The following is a 23,914-nucleotide window of genomic DNA, read 5'->3' on the forward strand; positions in this document are numbered from 1 at the left end:
AAGGGACTCCTAAAACTCAAAAGCAAAAAAAAGAAGATGTGCTGGTGAGGATGTGGAGAAATTTTATCCCTTATGCACTGTTGGTGGGAATGTTCAAGCTGTTACAACCACAATGGAAAACAGTTGGAAGATCATTAAAAAATGTAAACTAGAACTCATATAATCCAGCAATCCCACTTTTGGCTATATATCTAAAAGGACTGGAAGAAAAATCTGGAAGAAAAATCTGCATTCCCATATTCACCGTAGCATTGTTCACAAAAGCAAAGACATGGGAACAATCTAAATGCCCATTGAGAGATGAAGGGATAAAGGAAATACGGTGTATAAATACAAAAGGATATTATCTAGCCTTAAAAATGAAAAAATCTTGTCATTTGCTGCAACGTAGGTGAACTTGGAAGACCTGCTAAGTGAAATCAACCAGAAACAGAAGAAAAAATACTACATGATCCTACTTATATCAGGAATCGAAAGTAGTCAAACTCATAGAAGCAGAGAGGAGAATCATGCTTATCAGGGGCTAGGAAGAGGGGTAACTGAGGAAGTGTTCATCAAAGGGTATATAGTTTTACATATGCAACATGAATAAATCCTATAGATCTATCATATAGCATAGCATAGATAGTTAACAATACTGTATTTGATAATTAAAATTTTGTTAAAAGGATAGATCTTATGTTAAATGTTCTTATCAAAAGAAAAACTGGAGGGAGGAAATTTCTGGAGGTGACGGTCAAGTTTAGGGCATTGTATTGGTGATTGTGTATATGTACCTTCAAACCCAAGAAAATGCATACATTAAATATGCACAGCTTTTTTATAATGTCAAACATACTTCAATTAAAAAGAAAAAACTTAACCAAGGAAGTGAAGGACTTATATACTGAAAACCACAACACACTGCTCAAAGAGATTAAAGACAACACAAATAAATGAAAAAATGTCTCATGTTCATGGACTGGAAGAATAAATTGTTGAATATACATACTATACAAATTAGTTTACAGATTTAATGTAATTCCTATAAAAATCCCAATGACATTTTTTGTAGAAATACAAAAACAACCCTAAGATTCATAAGGAATGAGATGGGAACCCTAAATAGCCAAGCAATCTTGAGAAAAAAGAACAAAACTGGGGAGGCCTCACATTTCTTAATTTCAAAATATGTTACAAATCTACAGTGATCAAAACAGTATGATACTGGCATAAAGATAGACATGTAGACTAATAGAAGAGAATATAAAGCCCAGAAATAAATTCACACGTATACAGTCAACTGATTAATGGCAGGGGGGTGGGGCAAGAATACACAATGGGGAAAGGATAGTCCCTTTGACCAATAGTGTTGGGAAAAGTTGATATCCACATGCAAAAGTATAAAACTGGCCTCATTTATATCATCACAAAAATCAGCTCAAATTAGATTAAAGATTTAAACATAAGGCCTGAAACTCTAAAACTTCTAGAAGATCGCATAGGGGGAAAACCTCATGATACTGGCCTTGGCAATGATTTCTTAGATATTACAGCAGAAGCACAGGTAACAAAAGCAAAGGTAAAGTGGGATTATATCACTAAAACACTTCTGCACAGCAAAGGAAAACAATCTAAAGTGAAAAGGCAACCTACAGAATGGGAGAAAATATTTGGAAACCATATATCTGATTAGAGGTTAGTATCGAAAATATATAATTAACTACAAAAACTCCATAGCAAAAAGACAAATAAACTGAAAAAATGGGGACATGACATAAATAGGCATTTCTTCAAAGAACACACACATAAAATAAGTGTTGATGAGGATGTAGAGAAATTGAATCTTTGTGCACTTTTGGTAGGAATGGAAAATGGTGCAGCTGCTATACAGAACAGTATGGAGGTTCCTCAAAGAATTAAAAATAGAACTACCATATGATTTAAGAATCCCACTTCCAGTTATTTATCCACAATAATTACAATCAGAATTTTGAAAATCTGAACTCACGTGTTTATTGCAGCACTGTTCACAATAGCCAAGAGGTGGAAGCAACCTAAATGTCCATCACAGATGAATGAATTAAAACAACAACATCAAATGTGGCATATACATACAATGGAATATGATTTGGCTAGAAAAAAGGAAGGAAATCTTGTAATATGCTATGACGTAGATGAGCTTTGAGGGCACTATGCTGAAATAAGCCAGTCACAGAAGAAAAAGTACTGCATAATTTTACTTTATATGGTATCTATTGTAGTTAAACTCACTGAAACAGAAAATAGAATAGTAGTTGCCAGAACTTGAGAGGATGAGGAAATGGCGAGTTGCTGTTCAGTGGGTATAAAGTTTAGTCATGCAAGATGAAAAAGTTCTAGAGATATGCTGTAAAAAACATTATGCCTATAGTTTACATACTATAATATACACTTGAAATACTGTTAAAGGTAGATCTCAGGTTACATGTATTTTACTACACTGGAGGAGAAAGAGACGCATAAGTTACTTATTTTATAACTTAAAAAAACTTGAGAAAAAATTCAGATAGGAGCAGCAAAAGCAAAGAGCTAGAAAACAGAACCAACTTAAATGACTTATCCACTGAAACGTATGAGTAAATATGTTGAACACTGCAATAAGCAGTAGACTATGTCTCAAACCCTTTACAAGCTGGATATTCACATATTTAGCATTTAACTATACTCTTAAAGGCAAGGGCATAGAATAACTGACTTGTGGTTCACTTAAGTAATTTCAGGTGATCTAGTTTTGGCTCTGAAATACTCATTATAAAAGCATCATTAAATTAAATAACCATAGAAAGGAAGAGGTATGTGAAACATTGCAAGTTTCTCACCAAGTAGGAAAGATCCATACTAAAATTATTGCCTTTGACATGAACATTTTTAAAAAATCAAGAGGACATCTGGTCAAGATGGCTTGGTCACTTCTTGCATAGATGCATCTTCTCTGCTCCAAAAATATACATATAAGCATGCATATATACATACAATATACATGGTTATGTATGTATGTATGTATCTACAACATACATACATATTCATATATACAAAGATACGCACAAAGACAAAACTAGGCTCAAAAACAAGATAAATATTTCTGTGAAAGGGAAAAACAGAAACTTCAAGTGATAATAGAGGATGAAACTCTTCCTGGTATTCCTCTGCAATTATTGTTTTATATTTTTTTAACTTTATATAAATGGTGTTATACTGCATGCATTCTTCTGCATCTACCTGTTTAAATTTTTAAAAAATAGACTTTATTTTTAAAAGTTTTAGACTTATAGAAAAATTGAGGGGATAGTACAAAGAATTCCCATACACCCCACACCCAGTTTCTCTTATAATTAACATCTTACATTATTACAGTACATTTCTTAAAATAAATAAATCAATATTAGTGTATTATTATTAACTAAAGTCCTGTTTGGGACTCTCTGTGCTTCCTGGATTTGACTGACTATTTCCTTTCTCATATTAGGGAGTTTTTGACTATAATCTCTCCAAATATTTTATCAGACTCTTTCTCTTTCTTCTTCTGGGACCTCTATAATTCAAATGTTGCTGCATTTAATGTTGTCCCAGACTTCTCTGAGACTGTCTTCAATTCTTTTCATTCTTTTTTCTTTATTCTGTTCCTTGGTAATTATTTCTACCATTCTATCTTCCAGCTCACTTATTTGATCTTCCTCTATCTGCTATTGATTCCTTCTAGTGTATTTTTAATTTCAGTTATTGTATTGTTTATCATTGTTTGTTCTTTAATTCTTCTAGGTCCTTGTTAAATATTTCTTGTACTTTCTCCATTCTATTTCCAATATTTTGGATCACCTTTACTATCATTATTCTAAATTCTTTTTCAGGTAGATTGCCTATTTACTCTTCATTTATTTGGTCTTGTGGGTTTTTACCTTGCTCCTTTGTCTGCAACATATTTCTCTGTCTCCTCATTTTGTTTAACTTACTGTGTTTGGGGTCTCCTTTCCACAGGCTGCAGGGTCATATTTCCTCTTGCTTCTGGTGTCTGCCCCAAGTGGGTGAGGTTGGTCCAGTGGTTTGGGTAGGCTTTCTGGTGGTGGTAGGGAACTGGTGCCTTTGTTCTGGTGGGTGAAGGTTGGATCTTGTCCCTCTGGTGGGCAGGGCCATGTCAGGTGGTGTGCTTTAGGGTGTCTATGAGCTTAGTATGACTTTAGGCAGCCTGTCTGATAATGGGTTCCTATCCTGCTAGTTGTTTGATGCTGAACATCACTCATTATTAGAGACATGCAAATCAAAACTACAGTGATATATCACCTCACACTGATCAGAATGATCATCAAAAAAATCTACAAACAATAAATGCTGGAGAGGGTGTGGAGAAAAGGGAACCCTCTTGCACTGTTGGTAGGAATGTAAATTGATACAAACACTACGGAGAACAGTATGGAGGTTCCCTAAACAACAGAAAACAGAACTACCATATGATCCAGCAATCCCACTACTGGGCATATACCCTGAGAAAACTATAATGCAAAAAGACACATGTACCCTCAATGTTCACTGCAGCACTATTTACAATAGCCAGGACATGAAGGCAACCTAAATGCCCATTGACAGATAAATGGATACAAATGTGGTACTTAGCGATAAAAAGGAATGAAACTGGGTCATTTGTAGTGATGTGGATGGACCTAGAGGCTGTGATATAGAGTAAGTCAGAAAGAGAAAAACAAATACTGTATATTAATGTATATGTATGGAATCTAGAAAGATGGTACAGATGAGCTTATTTGCAGGGCAGGAATAGAGATACAGATGTAGAGAATGGACATGTGGACACAGCAGAGGAAGGGGAAGGTAAGATGAATTGGGAGAGTTGGATTGACATATATACACTGCTGCTGCTGCTGCTGCTGTTAAGTCGCCTCAGTCGTGCCCGACTCTGTGCGACCCCATAGACGGCAGTCCACCAGGCTCCCCCATCCCTGGGATTCTCCAGGCAAGAACACTGGAGTTGGTTGCCCTTTCCTTCTCCAATGTATCAAAGTGAAAAGTGAAAGTGAAGTAGCTCAGTCGTGTCCGACTCTTAGTGACCTCATGGACTGTAGCCCTCCAGGCTCCTCCAGCCATGGGATTTTCCAGGCAAGAGTACTGGAGTGGGTTGCCATTATATACACTACCAGATAGCTAGTGGGAAGCTGCTGTATAACACAGGAAGCTCAGCCAGTGTTCTGTGATGACCTAGAAGGGTGGGATGGGGTTTGGGGTAGGAGGGAAGCTCAACAGGAATAGGATATATACGTACTTACAGATGATTCATGTTGTATAGCAGAAACCAACACAACATTGTAAAGCAATTATACTCCAAAAAAAACAAAAACAAAACCCAAAAAACACAAAACAATAAAGTCCATTTAGATTTAGATTTCCTTAGTTTTCCTCTAACATCCTTTTTGTGTTCCAGGACTCCATCCAGGATATCATAGTACATTTAGTTTTCCTATGTCTTTAGCCTCCTCTTTGCTATGGCAGTTTCTCAAACTTTTCTTGTTTTTAATGATCTTGGCATTTTTGAGGAGTACTGGTCAGATATTTTATAGGATGTTCTACTACTAGAATTTTTCTGCTGTTTTCTCATGGTTATATTGTGGTTATGGATTACTAGAAGGAAGATTATAGAGAAAAAGAAGCAACTCTGATCACATTATATCAAGCATACATACTATCAACATGATTTATGACTGACTTTTGCTTTGATTGCCTGACTGAGGCAATGTTTGTTAGGTTTCTACACTGTAACATGATTTGTTTTTTCCTGTATTTCCATACTGCACTCTTTGGAAAGAAGTCACTAAGAGTAGCTCAAAATTAAGTGGTTGGGAGTTATGCTTCCTTTCCTTGAGGCAGAGAATCTGCTAGTACATAAACTATTTTTTAATTAATTAGTTTTAATTGGAGGGTAATTACAATTTTGTGGTGGTTTTTGACATACATTGACATGAATCAGCCACTGGTGTACATGTGTCCATCCATCCCGAGCCCTCCTCCTCTCTCCTACCTCCCTCCCCATCCCATCCCTCTGGGTTGTCCCAGTGCATCGGCTTTGAATGCCCTGCTTCATGCATCAAACTTGGACTGGTGATCCAACTTGGTGATCAAACTTGGATCTGATTCACATATGGTAATATACATGTTTCAATGCTAGTCTCTCAAATCATCTCACCCTCGCCTTTTCCCATAGAGTCCAAAAGTCTGTTCTTTATATCTCTGTCTCTTTTGCTCTCTTGCACATAGGGTTATTGTTACCATCTTTCTAAATTCTATATATGTTAATATACTGTATTGGTGCTTTTCTTTCACTTTGTATAATAGGCTCCAGTTTCATCTACATTATTAGAACTGAGTAAAATGCATTCTTTTTAATAGCTCAGTAATATTCCATTGCGTATATATACCACAACTTTCTTATTCATTCATCTGCCAATGGACATCTAGGTTGCTTCCAATTCTTCTTCATGTGATATTTGTCTCCTCTCCCTCATTTATTGATTCACTCAATGATTTTATTATCAGTATTGACTCACAGATATTCTATACTTTGGGTTATAATCCAATATTAATTTACTCAGTTTGTTGTACAAATTGTTCTATCTTTAGTTATTGGAAACTCTCAGTTGGCTCCTGTGTGCCTTTGACATATCCCCAACAATATTTTTACATTATTTTGAGCACCTGCTTACTTTCTTGCACTACAAGATGTTCAGCATCTTTTCTCCCATTCCTTCATTGAGGTTGTGTTATATATTTGTAATAGTTAAATTCTCATCACAGTCTGCATTCTTTCCAGGGGTTACTCAATCTCCTAAATGATTTTTTAAAAAATATTTATATTAAGGGTCCTTCTTTATGCTGTACACTTTCATGGACTTTGACAAATGCATTCCTCACATCCACTATTATACTATCATACAGAAAACTTATACTGCCCTAAAAATCCTCTGTGTTCACCCATTCCTCTCTTCTCCACTCCTCCTGAAGTCCTGACAACCATTGTTTACTGTTCCTACAGTCTTGTGTTTTTCAGAATGTCATATAATTGAAATCATACAATATGTAGTCTTTTCAAACTGGCTTCCTTCACTTATTAATAAGCATTTATAGTCCCTCTGTCTTTTTGTGACTTGGCAGATTATTTCTTTTTATTGCTGAATTATATCCCATTGTATAGATGTAGCACAGATGAATGTATCCACTCATCTACTTAAGGACACCTTGATTGCTTCCAGTTTCTGGTAATTATGAATAAAACTGCTGTTAACAGTCACATGCTGGTTTTTGTATGAAAGTTTTTAAATCAATTGAGTAAATAACTAGGAACTTCATTACTGGATTGTATGGCAAAGCATGTTTAACTTGGTAAGATACTGCCAAACTATCTTCCAAAGAGGTTGTGCCATTTTGCATAAGAGCAATGGATAAAAGTTCCTGTTGTTTAGCATCCTCAATAGTATTTGGTATTGTCAATTTTAGCCATTCTGCATCTCATTATTATTCTATTTTGTAATTTCCAGGTGACAAATGATGATGAGCTTCTTTTCATATGCCTATTTGACACGTATATAACTTCTCTGGCGAGGTGTCTGTTCCTTTGCTCATTTATAAATTGGGTAGTTTGTTTTACTACTGGTGAGTGTTAGGAGTTCTTTGTTGTATTTTGGATATAAATACTTTATGAGACATGTGTTTTGAAATATTTTCTTCCAGTCTGTGGCTTGTCTTTTGATTCTCTTAAAACCATCTTTCATATAGCAAAGTTTATAATTTTAATAAAGTAGGATTTATCAATTTTTTTGTTTCATAAATCATCCTTTTGGTGTTATACCTATAAATACATCACCAAACACAATGTCACTTAAATTTTCTGTTTTCTTCTAGAAGATTCATAATATTATGTTTTACATTTAAAGCTATAATCTAGTCTGAGTTAATTTTTTGAAGAATGTAAAATCTGTGTCTAGATTCTTTTTTTGCATGTGGATATCCAGTTGTTCTAACAAAATTTGTTGAAACGATTATCCTTTCTCCATTTAGTTGCCTTTGCTCCCTTATCAAAGATCAGTTCACTATATTTGTGAAAGTTTATTTCTGGAGTCTTTATTTTACTCAATTTCTTTTGTTTTCAACCAGCATCAAATTACTTGATTGTAGTTAGTCTTAAAGTTAGGTAACATCAGTCTTTCAACTTTGTCTTCTTCAGTATTGTGTTGAGCATTCTGGATATTTTCTCTTCCCATATAAACTTAGAATTAGTGTGTCTATATCCACATAATAGCTTGCTGGGGATATTTTTTGGGACTGTGTCTTCCAATCTATGAACAGAGGATATGTCTGCATTTATTTATGTCTTTAATTTTTCACCAGGGTTTTATATTTTTCTGCATATAGATCCCACACATATTTTGTTAGATTTGTACCTTAGTATTTCACTATTTTGTGGTGGTATTATAAAGGGTGTTGTGCTTTTTATTTCAATTTTAATGGTTCATTTCTTGGTATACAGGAAAGCAATTGATTTTTCAAATACAAATCTTATATCCTCCAACTTTCACATACTCCTTAGTTCCAGTAATTGTTTCATGTTCTTGTTGATAGATTGGAATTTTCTACAAAGACATACATGTCACCTGTTAACAAAGATAGTTTTATTTTTTCCTTCCCAATCTGTGTGCTTTTTAATTTCCTTTCCTTCTCTTTTTGCACTAGCTAGAATTTCCAATACAGAGATGAAAAGAAATTGAAAGAGGGGACATACTTGTATTGTTTCTGATCAAAGGGGAAAATACCTAGGCTTTCACCATTAAGTATGATGTTAGCTGCGGGGTTTTGTTGATATACTTTACCAAGTTGAAAATGTTCCCCTCTATTCCTAGTTTGCTGAGAGTTTGTATCATTAATGGGTGTTTGTATTTTGTCAAATGCCTTTTCTACATCAACTGAAATAATATTTTTCTTCTTTAGTCTGTTGGTGTGGTGGATTACATTAATTGGTTTCCAAAAGTTGAATCAGTCTTGGATATCTGGAAGAAATCCCATTTAATAGTGATATATAATTCTTCTGATACATTGTAGGATTCGATTTCCTAATATTTCACTTTTTAATCAAAATATTTTGATTTTCCTAATAGAACAGTCCCTCTTTATCCAGTTTCAATTTTTGTGGTTTCAGTTACAAAGGTCAACTGTGGTCTGAAAATATTAAATGGAAAATTCCAGAAATAAACAATACATAAGTTTTAAACTGTACACTATTCTGAGTAGTACGATGAAATCTTGTACCATCCCACTCTATCCTGCTCTGTCCCACCCAGGACATGAATCATGCCTTTGTTCAGCATATCCACTCTGTATGCCCCATTAAATAGTCATCTTGGTTATCAGATCAACCATCACAGTATTGCAGTGCTTATGTTTAATAAGTTAAACATAAGTTAATAATGGCCACGAAGCTCAAGATTAGTGATGCTGCCAATTTGGATATTCCATAAATTAAAATTTTTCATAGGTAGGTATTGTTGCTCAGTCGCTCAGTCAAGTCTGACTTGTCATGACCTCATGGACTGCAGCATGCCAGGCTTCCCTGTCCTTCACCATCTCCGGGAGTTTGCTCAAACTCATGTCCATTGAGTCAATGATGCCATCCAACCATCTATCTCATTTTCTGTTGCCCCCTTCTCCTCATGCCCTCAATCTTTCCCAGCTTCTGAGTCTTTTCCAGTGTGTCAGTTCTTCACATTAAATGGCCAAAGTATTAGAGCTTCAGCATCAGTCCTTCCAATGAATATTTAGGGTTGATTTCCTTTAGGATTGACTGGTTTGATCTCCTTGCAGTCCAAGGGACTCTCAAGAGTATTCTCTAGCACCACATTTTGAAAGCATCAATTCTTCGGTACTCAGCCATCTTTATGGTCCAACTCTCACATCCATATATAAGAAAAAAACAAAAACAAAACTAAGTTTCAGTACAATCTGTGGTTTCAAGCATCCACTGGGGGTCTTGGAATGTATCTCCCGAAGATAATAGGGGACTACTCTATTTAGGACTTTTGCATCTATGCTCAAGAGAGATATTGGTTCATGGTCCTTCGTTACTGTAATATCTTTATCTGATTTTGGTATTAACCTAAGGCTGGTTTCAAAGTCAGTAAGAAAGTATTTCTTTTGCTTCTATTTTCTGGAAAAGACTGTAGCGAATGGATATTTTCTGCTCTCTTTTAGTGTATCAATTATATCTTTTTATAACTGTTAGTAAAATACCTTAGAGTTTGTAATATAGCTTTAAAACTAAGTCCACTATCACATAATATGATACCACTTGACAGATAGTAGAGATATCCTGTAACAGTTATACACACCAAATAAAATTCCTTCTTTCCATACTTCATTCTATCTTTCCTGCCATCCATTACACTTATTCATATCCTCTAATTACCTATCATGTTGCTATTACTACTTGGAACAGTTATCTTTCAGATCATTTAAAAATAGGAAATTAAAAATTCTATTTCACCTTCATGTATCCTTTCACCTACACTCTTCCTTTCTTTATAGAGATCTTATTTTCTGACATATATAATTTTTCCTTCTCTCTGGAGAACTTTTAAACAGAAATATTTCTTCTAAGGCAGGTCTCCTGGTGACAAGTTCCCTCAGTTTTTCTTTGATAGTCTTTATTTTTCCTCCACTTTTGAATGACTGTTTTTCCTGGATACTGAATTATAGGTAGGTATTTTTCCCTTTCATCACTTTAAATATTTTACTCCAATCTCTTCTTGCTTGCATGATTTCTGAGGAGAAATCCAATGTAATTATTATCTTTATTTCTCTATTGGTAAAAGAGTTTTTCTCTGGTGGTTTCCAAGATTTTCTCTTGGTCTTCAGTTTTCTGTGTTTGAACATAATATGCTTAGGTGTTTTTTTGGGGGGGGCTATTTATCCTACTTTGTGTTCTTTGCTTGGATCCTGGATCTGTAATACAGTGTCTGTCATTAATTTTAGAAAATTCTCAGTCATTCTTACTTCAAATATTTCTTTTTTTCCCCTTCTGCTCATTTCTTCTTCCACTATTCCAATAATATGCATGATACACCTTTTGAAATTGTCCTTGGATATTCTGTTACATTTTTAAAGTCTCTTTTTTTTCAATCTTTGCATTTCAGTTTGGAAGGTTCCTATTGACATGTCTTCAAGCTACTAACCGGAGAAGGCAATGGCACCCCGCTCCAGTACTCTTGCCTGGAAAAATCCCATGGATGGAGGAGCCTGGAAAGCTGTGGTCCATGGGGTCGCTGAGGGTCAGACACGACTGAGCGACTTCACTTTCACGCATTGGAGAAGGAAATGGCAACCCACTCCAATTGTTCTTGCCTGGAGAATCCCAGGGATGGGGGAGCCTGGTGGGCTGCCGTCTATGGGGTCGCACAGAGTCGGACATGACTGAAGTGACTTAGCAGCAGCAGCAAGCTACTAATTCAATCTTTCCTTGTCTGTATCCAGTCTGCTGATAAGCCTATCAAAGGCATTGTTTTTGTTGTGTTTTTTTTTTTTGGCTATGCCACATGGTTTACAGAATCTCAGTTCCCTGACCAGGGAATGAACCTGACAATGAAAGCACAGAATCCTAACCACTAGGCCACAGGGAACTCCCAAAGGCATCATTTCTGTTACACTGTTTTTGATTTCTTACATCTCTTTCTAGAGTTTCTATCTGTCTGCTTATATTAGCCATTTGTTCTTGCATGTTGTAAACTATTTCTAGCAGACTCATTAGCACATTAGCTATAGCTATTTTTAAAAAAACCTGTGTCATATCTGAGCTTGGTTCTGATGTTGGTTTTGTCTCTTGAGTCTGTGGTTTATCTTTTGGTAAGCCATATCATTTCTTTTTTGTTGAAAGGAAAAAATCATTTATTTTTTGTTACATTATATGTAACACGGTAGAAACTGAGATAAACAGGCCCTTCATGTGAGGTTTGATGTTAATCTGGCTAGAAGTTGGGCTATGTTTAATGTTTGCTTTAGCTGTAGGTGTCAGAAGTTTTTCAGTTTCCTCTAATATCCTTGTTTTTGTCTCCCTTGTTTTCTTTGAGTTTCCCTAAAAACATTTTAGAGTTTGAGCCTTGCAGGTTCTTCAGCTATAATTCATAGTTATCATACTGAAGACCTGTTGATGTGGTAGTAAGGTGCAGGGTATGGGAAAACATTCTGCATCTTATAATTAAGTCTCAGGCATTTACTGTGCCCATGTATCCAGCCTGTAACCTTCACAAGTATTTCACAGCTTTTATTCTCTTTCTCGTAGATGACACAGTAAGACTAGAGGGGCCTGGAGTTCAGTTATTTCTCTTCTCCCACACTAGAGAAGGCTTTGGTTAAGTTGTTTTACTTTCTAGATAGCTCTTTGTTAGGTAGACGCTCTGGATGTATTTCAAGTTGATTCCTTTTCCTATCAACATGCCAGAAACAGAAGACTTATTCTTGGCTCTTTACATTGAGAACCCAGTGGGGTTCCCGGAGGTAAAAGTCGTGAAAATGTGGGGGCCCCCTTAGACTGTGGCCTCCAGAAGTTTATTACTCAAACACTAATCTATACTCTGTTTCCTGCAATTTGTCAAAGTTACCACTTAAGTGTTCCTACCAATTTATGGCTCAGTGCTTTCTGCTTCTGATAAGCAGATCTGGGAAGTGATTCTTTGTAATTGCCTGTCTCTCCAGATTTCATGGTTGCAGTTTGCTCTCTGACTTCAAATCTTTGATGAATCCAAGAAAAGTCATTGATTTTTTAGTCTGTTCAGCTGTTCTTCCTGTTGTAAGACAGTAGTGATGATTTCTAAGCAGTTTACATGTTGGCACTGAAACCCAAAGTCTCAAACAAAACATTTTTCATTCAACATTGTTTCATCCATGTTGATACCTGTAGTTGTGTTTCATTCATTTTTTTCTTCCATATCATATTCTATTTTATGAATTCACCATGCTTTATTCATTCTCTTGCTTATGAACATGAGCATCCTTATAACATCTCCTAATGTGCATGTGTAAAAGTTTCCCTAGGATAGATACCAAGAAGTGGGATTACTGACCTACAGTGTTGAGCATCTTTCATTTTACTGAGTATTGCCACAATGTTCTTGAAAGTGGTTATACTCATTTATATTCACCCAGCAGTATATTAAAGAATTCTTACTATTCCATACATTCACCAGTACTTGGCATTGTCAGGCCTTTAAATGTATGCCAAATGTAAAAAAGGTATCAAATGATATTAAATAGTATCTCATTGTAGTTTTATTTTGCATTTCTTTGATTACTAATGAGACTTTATACGTTAACTGGTCATTTGTGTTTTCTCCCCTATGAACTGCCTGTTCATATCTTCTGGCCATTTTTATTGGATTGCTTGTCTCTTTCTTATTGATTTATAGAGAAAGATTTCCTTCAAATATCTCAAAAAGCACAAACCATCAAAAAAATACTGATGATTTAATTATGTCAAAATGAAAGACTTCTGCTTAACAAAAGACATCAGAAACAATGTTAAAAATACAAGCTACTCACCTGGTGCAGCAAAGGTTTGTATCTAGAATTCTAAAATAAAATCTATAGATAATACTAAAACCTAAACAATCAAAATCTATAAATACTATTAAAAACTAAATAAATAATGGGAAAGAAACAGAACAGGCAATTCACAGACGGTTCCTGAAAGGCTAATGAATGTATGAATACATGCATAACTTCATTGGAAATCAGGAACATTGAAATTAAAACCATGAGATACCTTTCGAATATATTAGACTGGCCAAAATAAAAAGTCAAATATTTTAAAGTCTTAGCAAAGATGTGAAAGAGATTTCTTAAACTCTGCTCATGGAGGTGAAAATATATGTATCTTATATTACCATGATTCCACTCTTAGATATATAACCTAGAACAGTGATTCTTAAAACGTCACTCAGACCAGCATCATCATCAGTATCTCTGGGAACATGGAAATGCAAATTTTCAGGTCCTACTCCAGATGTACAGAACAAAAAATTCTAGGGGCAGAACCCAGCAATCTGTGTTTTAACAAGCCTTCCAGAGGATTCTGGTACATGCTAACGTTTGAGAATCACTGCAACAGAGCAATGTTTTTCTGGCCCTTTTGACTGAGATATATAGGAAGAAATGCATTTTATATTCTGGCCCACACACATATCACACACAAAAGCACAATAAACAAAAGCTTCAAAAAAACAATAATTATCCTTAGTAATCTATGGACTGCACTTTGATATTTTCTATTTCTTTAAAAAATTGCTGCTTGTGACCTACTAATAGTAATCTAAAGTTTGAAAAACTGCCCTAGAGAAACTCCTGTACATGTGCAACAGGAGATGTGTACAATAGTATTTGTTGCAGAACTGTCTATAATGGAAAAAAAAGAAAAGAAAAAATCTTCAGGAGAATGGATAAATGAATTATAGTATCTTTCTACAATGGAATACTACATAGTTCTCACATCTTTAGAAATAAATTTTTTTTTAGAAATAAATTTAAAAAACATGTATATTGAGTCAAAAAGCAAGTTGTAGAAGGATAGTTTAAAAATAAATAAAATTACATGTTGTTTATGAATATACAGATTTATAGTAAAAGTATAAAACATGCGTGGGAATGATAAATGGCAAACACAGGATGGTGGTTACCATTGGAAAAGAGAAAGGGGAATGGGAGTAGTGAGGGATACATGAAAGTTTCCAGGTGTCTCTGTAAGGCCTTATTTTTAAAAATCAATCAAATATGGAAATTGTTAAGAATTGATAGGGAATTCCCCGGCAATCCAGTGGTTAGGGTTCCGCACTCTCACTGCCAAGGGCCTGGGTTCAATCCTTGTCAGAGAACTAAGATCCCACAAGTTGTGTGGCGCAGCCAAGGGAAAAAAAAAGGCAAGAATTGGTAAAGAGAGTTGGTTAGGTACAAAGATTCTTGCTATATTATTCTCTATAACTTTTCATAATTAATAATTTTCATTATAAAAAATAAAAATCTAGCTACCCTTGAACATCAAGAATATATTAGAAATGTAATCACTCAAAGGAAACTGCTTAATAATCCTTGACAACACCTTTTTAAAAATTTAGGGACAGCCAGAAGCTAACATTATTTTTCTGGTTTTGTTTTTTAAATTGAACACAAGTATATGCTCCAGGGGCTTGTGTTGTTTTTAGTGACATGATAATGAAATTTTCACTTCTGGATGTAACACATACCATGAATATGACATAATGATCTGACCAACCAAATGAGGATTATTTACAACTTTTCTTAGATATTCGCCAATTCCTCAAGGCTTACAGGCCCTGTGCTTTCACTTTGCTGCTAAGCTACCAGCAATTTAAGTCATATGTCATATGAAAGCCAGGTGAAGCATTCTGAAGAGAAAACTCATGTGGTATAGCAAACCCTACTCACAACCAGGCACATGGCTACTAGATATGGTGGGCCTATGAGTTTTTCTTTAGTTTAGGGTTTCTAGTGGGCATGGATTAGAGTCTGATCAAGATTTCTTTAAAATTCTTGTTTTTTAAATAAAATTCTAAGGATAGCTTATGACGTTAGAAAACCACAATGAACATCATAGGAAATAGGCTACTTTTAGAGTCAGAGCTACTTATATAGCAGAGAATTAATAGTAAAGGTCAAAGAAAAACACAGTCACTGTGCCTATGTCATGATTCTTTGGTATAATCAAAGCTAATACAAAAGTATTACTTTAAGTAGAGGTTAATAAAAATGAAAACAACCCATTTTTTTTCTTGGTTTGGCCTATACCTTGTTTGGCTCCCCTGGATTATATGAAGAAAACATAGGAATTTTTCGGATCTCCTCCTCTGACAAACGATTTCTCTGGATCTCATCTTCTGGGACAAATTCTATTGGCTGCGTCAGCTTCTTAGGCCCAGTCCAACACTGCTCAGGTGAATTATCAATAACTTTTGCCACATGGAGACTGGGACCTTTACCCTGTGCTGCCTGTTTTCCCTTGTCCTGGAGTAATGACGGGTTCTCAGCTGTGCCACTATCTCCCACTGATGTAGCTGAGACCAGTGAGTGGGAAGCAAAGGGTTCACCTCTCATTAGTTGGAACTCTTCAAGACGTTTTTTCATTATCATCTCTTGGTAAAAACTTTCCAGCTTGTTCATGGGATCACCTTTGTTCTTCTTTTGGGGTTCATCTGGATCAAGACAAAGAGATACGGAAGTTCTACAAAGCCTACCAAAACAACCTTTGACAAATTAATAAAAATTAAATCTTGAATCTCAGATAATGAAACTCTGCTGGGACAGGTATTTACAACCTGTGAAAAATGACAATGATATATAGCTGTGTTATTACAGTGCATCTTGGGCAAGCCCGGGACTATGGTGAGGCAAGTGAGGCACCTGGGGTCCAAAATTTGAGGTGCTCACTCTCAGGGTCATGCAAGTACATGCATCTAATTGATAAAGGCATTTGAAAAAATGTAACTAGTATGGCATTATCACACTTCACAAAATTAATAATAATTCCTTACCATTATCTACTACTGAATTCATATTCAAATGGCCCTGATTATCTCAAAGATGTCTTTTTACACTTGGTTCAAGATCTAAACCAGCCATTGGCTGTTGTCTTTAAAGCCTCATTAAAACACACACACACACACACACACAGAGCTTCCCTTCTTTCTCAGCCCTCAAACCTTTTTTCCCCCAATCCCACTTATTCATTAGAGAAGCCACATCATTTGTTCAGAACAAATGAATTTAATTGGTTGTTCCTCATGATATTATTTAACTTGTTCCTCAATCCCCTCTATTTCTTACAAACTGGTAGTCAAATCTAGAGCTATGCTACCATGTGGCCACTAGCCACATGAGTCTATTTAAATTGATTTTGTAAATGTTAGTTCCTCTGTTAAACTACGAATATCAAATGTTCAAAAAGCACATGTGGCTACTAGATATCATTCTGGGCAGAATAAAGACCATTTACATTATTGTGAAAAGTTGTATTGGATATTGCTGGTCTAGATTTGAGTTCAATATTTTTAGGCAAGAATCCTCCATATATTATATACATGTGTATTTCCTATTACATCATATCGTTAGGCACATAATGTTCAGTGGTCCCATTTCTAGTGATGTTAAAATTGATCAGTAGATTCAGGTGCTTTTGGTCTGATCCTTCCATTATTAAGTTTTCCCATTTGCTTTTTAACTAAGGGGTTTGCATCCATTGATGACCATTGCTTAAATCCATTAATTTATTCAGAGTTGTAAAGAGGGGCTCCCCTAATTCTATTATTTATTTTGTACTTATTATTTCTATTATTTCTTCTGTATTAATTATTTGGAATCCTATAATGGACTTACCATCATCAACTATTTGGTTTCGCTACATAAGTTCATATAGGAAAAGTAGGACAAATGCTTGATTTGTTTCCCATTATTTTTCAACTATAAGAGTTTAATGAGTTGGTACTTTAAAAGTGTCCAATGGTGACCAATGATTATTTTTAGTATAATTGTGAGACATGTATTTTCATATATTTCATGTGTTTCAATTAAATGTAGTCATTCTTTTTAGTGATCAAGTCATTCCACTTAGGATCAGTGCATGTGTGCAAGGTTGCTTCAGATGTGTCCAACTCTTTACAACTCTATAGAATGTAGCCTGCTAGGCTCCTCTGTCCACGGGGATTCTCCAGGCAAGAATACTGGAGTGGGTTGCCATGCCCTCCTTCAGGGAATCTTCCCCACCCAGGGATTGAACCCATGTCTCCTGAGGATCTTGCACTGCAGGCAGATTCTTTATCACTGAGCTACCGGGGAAGCCCTAGGATCAGTGAAAGTCCCTTAAAATTGGCTCCTGTACTGCTTTCTAGCTTTCTGGCATAGCAAGATATCTTAAGTTCATCTTACATATTTCCTGACTCAAAACTGAAATATTTCTCTAAGGATCACTGGCTCCTGTTAATGTGAAATAGTATTTAGAAACAACAATATGTTGCTAAATCTGTTCATAAATGTTGAGTTGTTGTTGCTTCTAGGCCTTTTTCAGTGAACAAAAGTAGGAAAATTTTTATGAAAAATAAACCATAAATTTATACTGGTATTTCCACTTCAAATTAAGATTACAAGATTATTACTCAAGTCCATGATTTTTGACTTGTATCTCTCTCACATGTGCTTAGGATACTGGCTCCTAATGATATTAACAAAATTATTTATTAGCTTTTTCCTACAATATATAGAATTTTTAAATGTCAATAAACAATACTAACATGATTATCAACAATAAAACTACTGAATACAGTTTTAAAATTCTTTGTAGTTACTTTTGTCCTTTAAATTATATCCCATTAGGAATATGCAAATATTATTTTAAATCATTTTCTCTGTATGGTTATGATACCAACTTTATTCATAGTTAGGCTAATTTGCTTCAGGCTGTTTATAAATTTTAGGGATTTATTTTTCCCTTTTGATTAATTTTTAAAATTATGCAAAACATTTACATGGGTCTAAAATGAAAACGAGGGCTTCCCTCATAGCTCAGTTGGTAAAGAATCTGCCTGCAATGCAGGGGACCCCGGTTTGATTCCTGGGTTGGGAAGAATTGCTGGAGAAGGGATAGGCTACCCACTCTAGTATTCTTGGGCTTGCCTTGTGGCTTAGGTGGTAAAGAATTCACCTGCAATGCGGGAGCCCGGGGTTCAGTCCCTAAGTTGGGCAGATCCCCTGGAGAAGGGAAAGACTACCCACTCCAATATTCTGGCCTGGAGAATTCCATGGACTGAATAGTCCACGGGGTCACAAAGAGTCAGACATGACTGAGCAACTTTCACTTCACTAAAGTGAAAACTGTATTATACAGTACCTTCAAAGAAGTCTCGCTTTCCATCTCTGTAAACTTCATCCCACTCCTTTCCTTCTCCATAAATAATAATTTTACTAGTTTTGGTTTTATGGTTCCATTGTTTCTTTTTTGAAATATAATAAATAGGCACAAACACATAACACATGCACACACACACGTATGTGTGTTTATGTTTTTTTTTAGTTGGTCAGTTATGTCCAACCAACTCTTTTGCGACCCCACAGACTGTAGCCCACCAGGCTCCTCTGTCCATGGGATTTCCCAAGTAAGAATACTGGAGTAGGTTGCTATTTCCTTCATATATATATATATATATATATATATATATATATATATATACACAAAATTCAGTATATCCCTTTCTCCTATATAAAAGGTAACTTACTATAAACACTGTTCTACAACTTACTTCTTTGCACTTAACAATATAACCTGGCAATAATTCCATGTTAATGTATAGAGCTCTTCCCTTTCCTTCTTATATTTGCAAAGTACTTCACTGTGTGGATGTACAAGAGTTTATTCAACTACTCCCCTAATGATGCACCCTGGTGTTGTTTCCAGTCTTTACTGCTACTGTGAATAATGCCCTGACAAACAGCCTGTGCATACAGGATTTTGTATTTTCTCAGTATATCTTTAAAATTGACTCTAAGAACCGGCACTGCTGAGATAAAGGGTAAATGTATAACAAATTTTTCTCTATGTATTTCTAAATTTCACTCTGTAAGAACTGTATTATTCTGTATTTCCACCAGCAAGGTATAAGAATAGTTATGAAAGGATTTCTTAAGACCTAAAAAGCAGTAACTATTAAGGAATATATTGACAAATTCAACTACATTAAAATTAAAAGCTTCTGTTCATCAAAAATATCCTAAAGAAAAAACTCACAGAATGGGAAAAGATATTTGTTGTTCAAATAATTGATAAAGAAGAGAATCACTAGGAAAATGGGCAAAAGACAGAAAAAGGTGCCTTGCAAAAGAGGAAATACATTTGCTAATAAATACAAGGAAAGTGCTCAGTATCAGAATTCAGGGAAATACTAATTAAGAAGGAAATACCATATTGGCAAAAAATAAAAAAGAATACCAATACCACATGTCAGTGGCAGTTTTACAGATTGCAGATTACACAATCAGTGCAACAGAAAACAGGGGAAATATGGAGAAAAATCAATGAAACCAAAAGCTGGTTCTTTGTAAAGATTAACAAAATGGCAAATTCTTAGCTAGACAAACCAAGAAAATAAGGAAGACAAAAATGACTAAAGTCAAGAATTAAAAGGGAGGCATCATTACTGATCCTATACCAATATAAACAATTAAAAGGGAAAATTATATATAACTTTAGGCCAACAAATGAGAAAGCTTAGATGAGTGAACAAATTCCTAGGAAGATATGAATTACCAAAGCAGTCTTAAGAAGAAAAAGTATAGTTGAAAACCTTATAATAAGAGAGCTTGAATTAGTGGTCAACAAACTGCTCACAAAGAAAAGTCCAGATTCAGATGGTTTCACTGGTGAACTCTACCAAATATTTAAGAAATAATATCAATCCTGTACACTTTCAGAAAATAAAGGAGGAGGTAATATTTTCCGACTTATCTATTATGTCATTATTACACTGAAACCAAAGTTTAAAAAGATACCACAAGCAAAGAAAAATCACAGGCCAATATCTCTCATGAAAATAGACAAAAAATATCCTCAATAAAATATTAGCAAGCCTAATCCAGCAACATATAAAAATGATTATTATGATATACTTGTAAGTGGGTTTATCCCAGGAATGAAAGATTGTTTTAACATATAAAGAGCAGTAATAAAATGTCATATTAATAGACTAAAACTTTAAACCACATACTCACTACAGTAGATGCAGAAAAAGCAGCAAACGAAATCTAACACCCATTCAAGATTTTCAAAAAACTCTCAAATAACTAGGAATAGAAGGGAACCTCTTCAACCTGCATGGGGTAGGCACCAAAGATGTCTGCACCCTGTGATCTTTGAAAATGTTGCATGGTAAAAGGGACTCTGCAGATGTGATTGTCACTGATTATGGAGGTGGGCCCAATGTAATTATAAGGGTCCTTACAAGAAGGAGGAAGAAGGGTCAGAAACAGCAGAAATGTAGGATGGAAGTAGAGGTAAGAGTAATGTGAGGAAGGGGCCATGAACCAAGAAATGCAGGTGGATTCCAGAAGCTGAAAAAGGCTCCCCTAGAGAACCCCAGAAGGAATACAGCCCTGTGAACATCTTGATTTTAGGACTTTTGACCTCTACAACTGTAAGAGAAAAATTCTGTGTTGCTTTAAGCTGTTAAATTTATGGTAATTAGTTACAGCATCCATAAGAAAGTAATACATTTCTAAAGGCATGCGCAAAAAATTTAGAGGTAAGATCATAGTTAATGGTTAAAAACTGAATGTTTTCCCCCTAAGACTGGGAACAAGGCAAGGATGTCTGCTCTCACTATTGCTGAAATAAATTATAGAAAATCAAAATAAAGGAAGATACCTTCCATATTCATGGATTAGAATATTCAATATTATTAAAATGGAAATTTCCCCAAAATTGAATTACAGATTCAGTACATCCTTATAAAAATTCCATCAGGCCTTTTTTTTTTTTTTTGTAGAAAAATTGACAAGCTGCTTCTAAATTTACATGGAAATATAAAGGACCTAGAATAACCAAAACAATTTTGAGAAAGAGAAACAAAATTGGAGGAATTATACCATCTGATTTTGAAACTTACTATAAAGGTAAGGAGGTTCAGAGTGTAAGGATAGGCATATATATTGGCATATAGATCAAGGAAACCAAACTGAGTGTCCAGAAATAAACTTATATTTTTGATCAACTGATTTTTCTACAAAAAAATCTTCCCTGGTGGCTCAGTCAGTAAATAATCTGCTTGCACTGCAGGAGACCCAGGTTCAATCCCTGGATCAGGAAGATACCCTGGAGAAGGAAATAGCAACTCACTCCAGTGTTCTTGTCTGGGAAATCCCATGGACAGAGGAGCCTGGTGGCTATAGTCCACGGGGTTGCAAGAGTTGGACATGACTTAGTGACTACACAACCATCACCATTTTTCTGCAAAAGTGCAGGGACAATTCAATGGGGAAATAATAATCTTTACAATAAACAATGCTGGGACAACTGGATATTCAAACACAAAATATGAACTTCAATCCTTTACTTAACACAGAAAAATGAACTTAAAATAGATAATAAATGTAACTATAAAGGCTAAAACTTAAATATTCTAGAAGAAAACATAGGAGAATCTTTCTGACCTTGAATTCAGCAAAGATTTCTTAGATACGATACCAAAAGCATAAGTCAAAAAAGAACAAATTAATAAATTGAACTTCTTTAAAATTTAAAAAATTTGTTCTTCAAAATACATTATTAAGAAAATAAAAAGAAATAGACTGGAAGAAAATATTTGCAAAGCATATATCTTGTAAAAGACTTGCATTCAGAATATACAAAGAACCTTTACCACTTAATACTAAGAAAGCAAACAACCCAATCAAAAACTGGGTAAAAGATTTACAGAAACTATAAAACTCTTAGAGGAAAACTTAGGCAGAAGACTCGATGACACAAATCAAAGCAAGATCCTCTCTGACCCACCTCCTAGAGTAATGGAAGTAAAAACAAAAACAAACAAGTGGGACCTGATTAAACTTAAAAGCTTTGGCACAGCGAAGAAAACTATAAGCAAGATGAAAAGACAACCCTCAGAATGGGATAAAATAATAGCAAATGAAACAACTGACAAAGGATTCATTTCTAAAATATACAAGCAGCTCACACAACTCAATGTCAGAAAAACAAACAACCCACTCAAAAAGGAGGAAAAAGACCTAATCAGACATTTTTCCAAAGAAGACATACAGATGGCTAACACATGAAAAGATGCTCAACATTGCTCATTATTAGAGAAATGCGAATTGAAACTACAATGAGATATCACCTCATACCAGTCAGAATGGCTATCATCAAACAATAAATGCTGGAAAGGGTGTGGAGAAAAGGGAACCCTCTTGCACTGTTGGTGGGAATATAAATTGATACAGCCATTATGGAACACGGTATGGAGTTTCCTTAAAAAACTAGGAATAAAACAACCATATGACCCAGCAATTCCACTCCTAGGCATATACCCTGAAGAAATCAAAATTGAAAAAGACACATGTATTCCATTGTTCACTGCAGCACTATCTACAATAGCTAGAACATGGAAGCAACCTAGATGTCTATCGACAGATGAATGGATAAAAGAAGCTGTGGTACATATACACAATGGAATATTACTCAGCCATAAAAAGGAACACATTTGAGTCAGTTCTAATGAGGTGGATGAACCTTGAGCCCATTATACAAAGTGAAGTAAGTCAGAAAGAGAAAGATAAATATTGTATTCTAACACATATATATGGAATCTAGAAAAATGGTACAGAAGAATTTATTTACAGGGCAGCAATGGAGAAACAGACATAGAGAATAGACTTATGGACATGGGGAGAGGGGAGGAGAGGGTGAGATGTATGGAAAGAGTAACATGGAAACTTACATTACCATATGTAAAATAGATAGCCAACAGGAATTTGCTGTATGGCTCAGGAAACTCAAACAGGGCTCTGTATCACCCTGGAGGGATGGGATGGGGAGGGAGATGGGAGGGAGGTTCAAAAGGGAGGGGATATATGTATACCTATGGCTGATTCATGTTGAAGTTTCAAAGAAAACAAAATTCTATAAAGCAATTATCCTTCAATTAAAAAAATAAATTTATAATAAAAAAGCAAAAAAAAAAAAAACCTGGGTAAAAAATTTGAATAGACATTTCATCAAAAAAGACATACGAATGGCTCATAAAAACATGAAATAGCATCAAGATTATTTATTATAGAAATTAAAAATAAAACTAAAATTAGATAC

At 35.1% G+C, this 23,914-nt stretch overlaps 1 protein-coding gene across 4 annotated transcripts in view; it reads right to left on the reverse strand.

Moving 5' to 3' along the window:
* The window catches only part of RBM41 (RNA binding motif protein 41), a 75,537-nt gene that overhangs the window by 18,724 nt on the left and 32,899 nt on the right, over positions 1-23,914 (reverse strand). For all 4 annotated transcript variants that reach the window (XM_005227892.5, XM_005227893.5, XM_015461592.3 and 1 more), the window contains one exon: positions 15,859-16,262. In XM_005227892.5, coding sequence (XP_005227949.1) covers positions 15,859-16,262 — 404 coding nt within the window. The remainder of the gene's footprint in view (positions 1-15,858; positions 16,263-23,914) is intronic.

Source organism: Bos taurus, chromosome X (genome assembly GCF_002263795.3).
Source record: "Bos taurus isolate L1 Dominette 01449 registration number 42190680 breed Hereford chromosome X, ARS-UCD2.0, whole genome shotgun sequence".
Taxonomy (NCBI): domain Eukaryota; kingdom Metazoa; phylum Chordata; class Mammalia; order Artiodactyla; family Bovidae; genus Bos; species Bos taurus.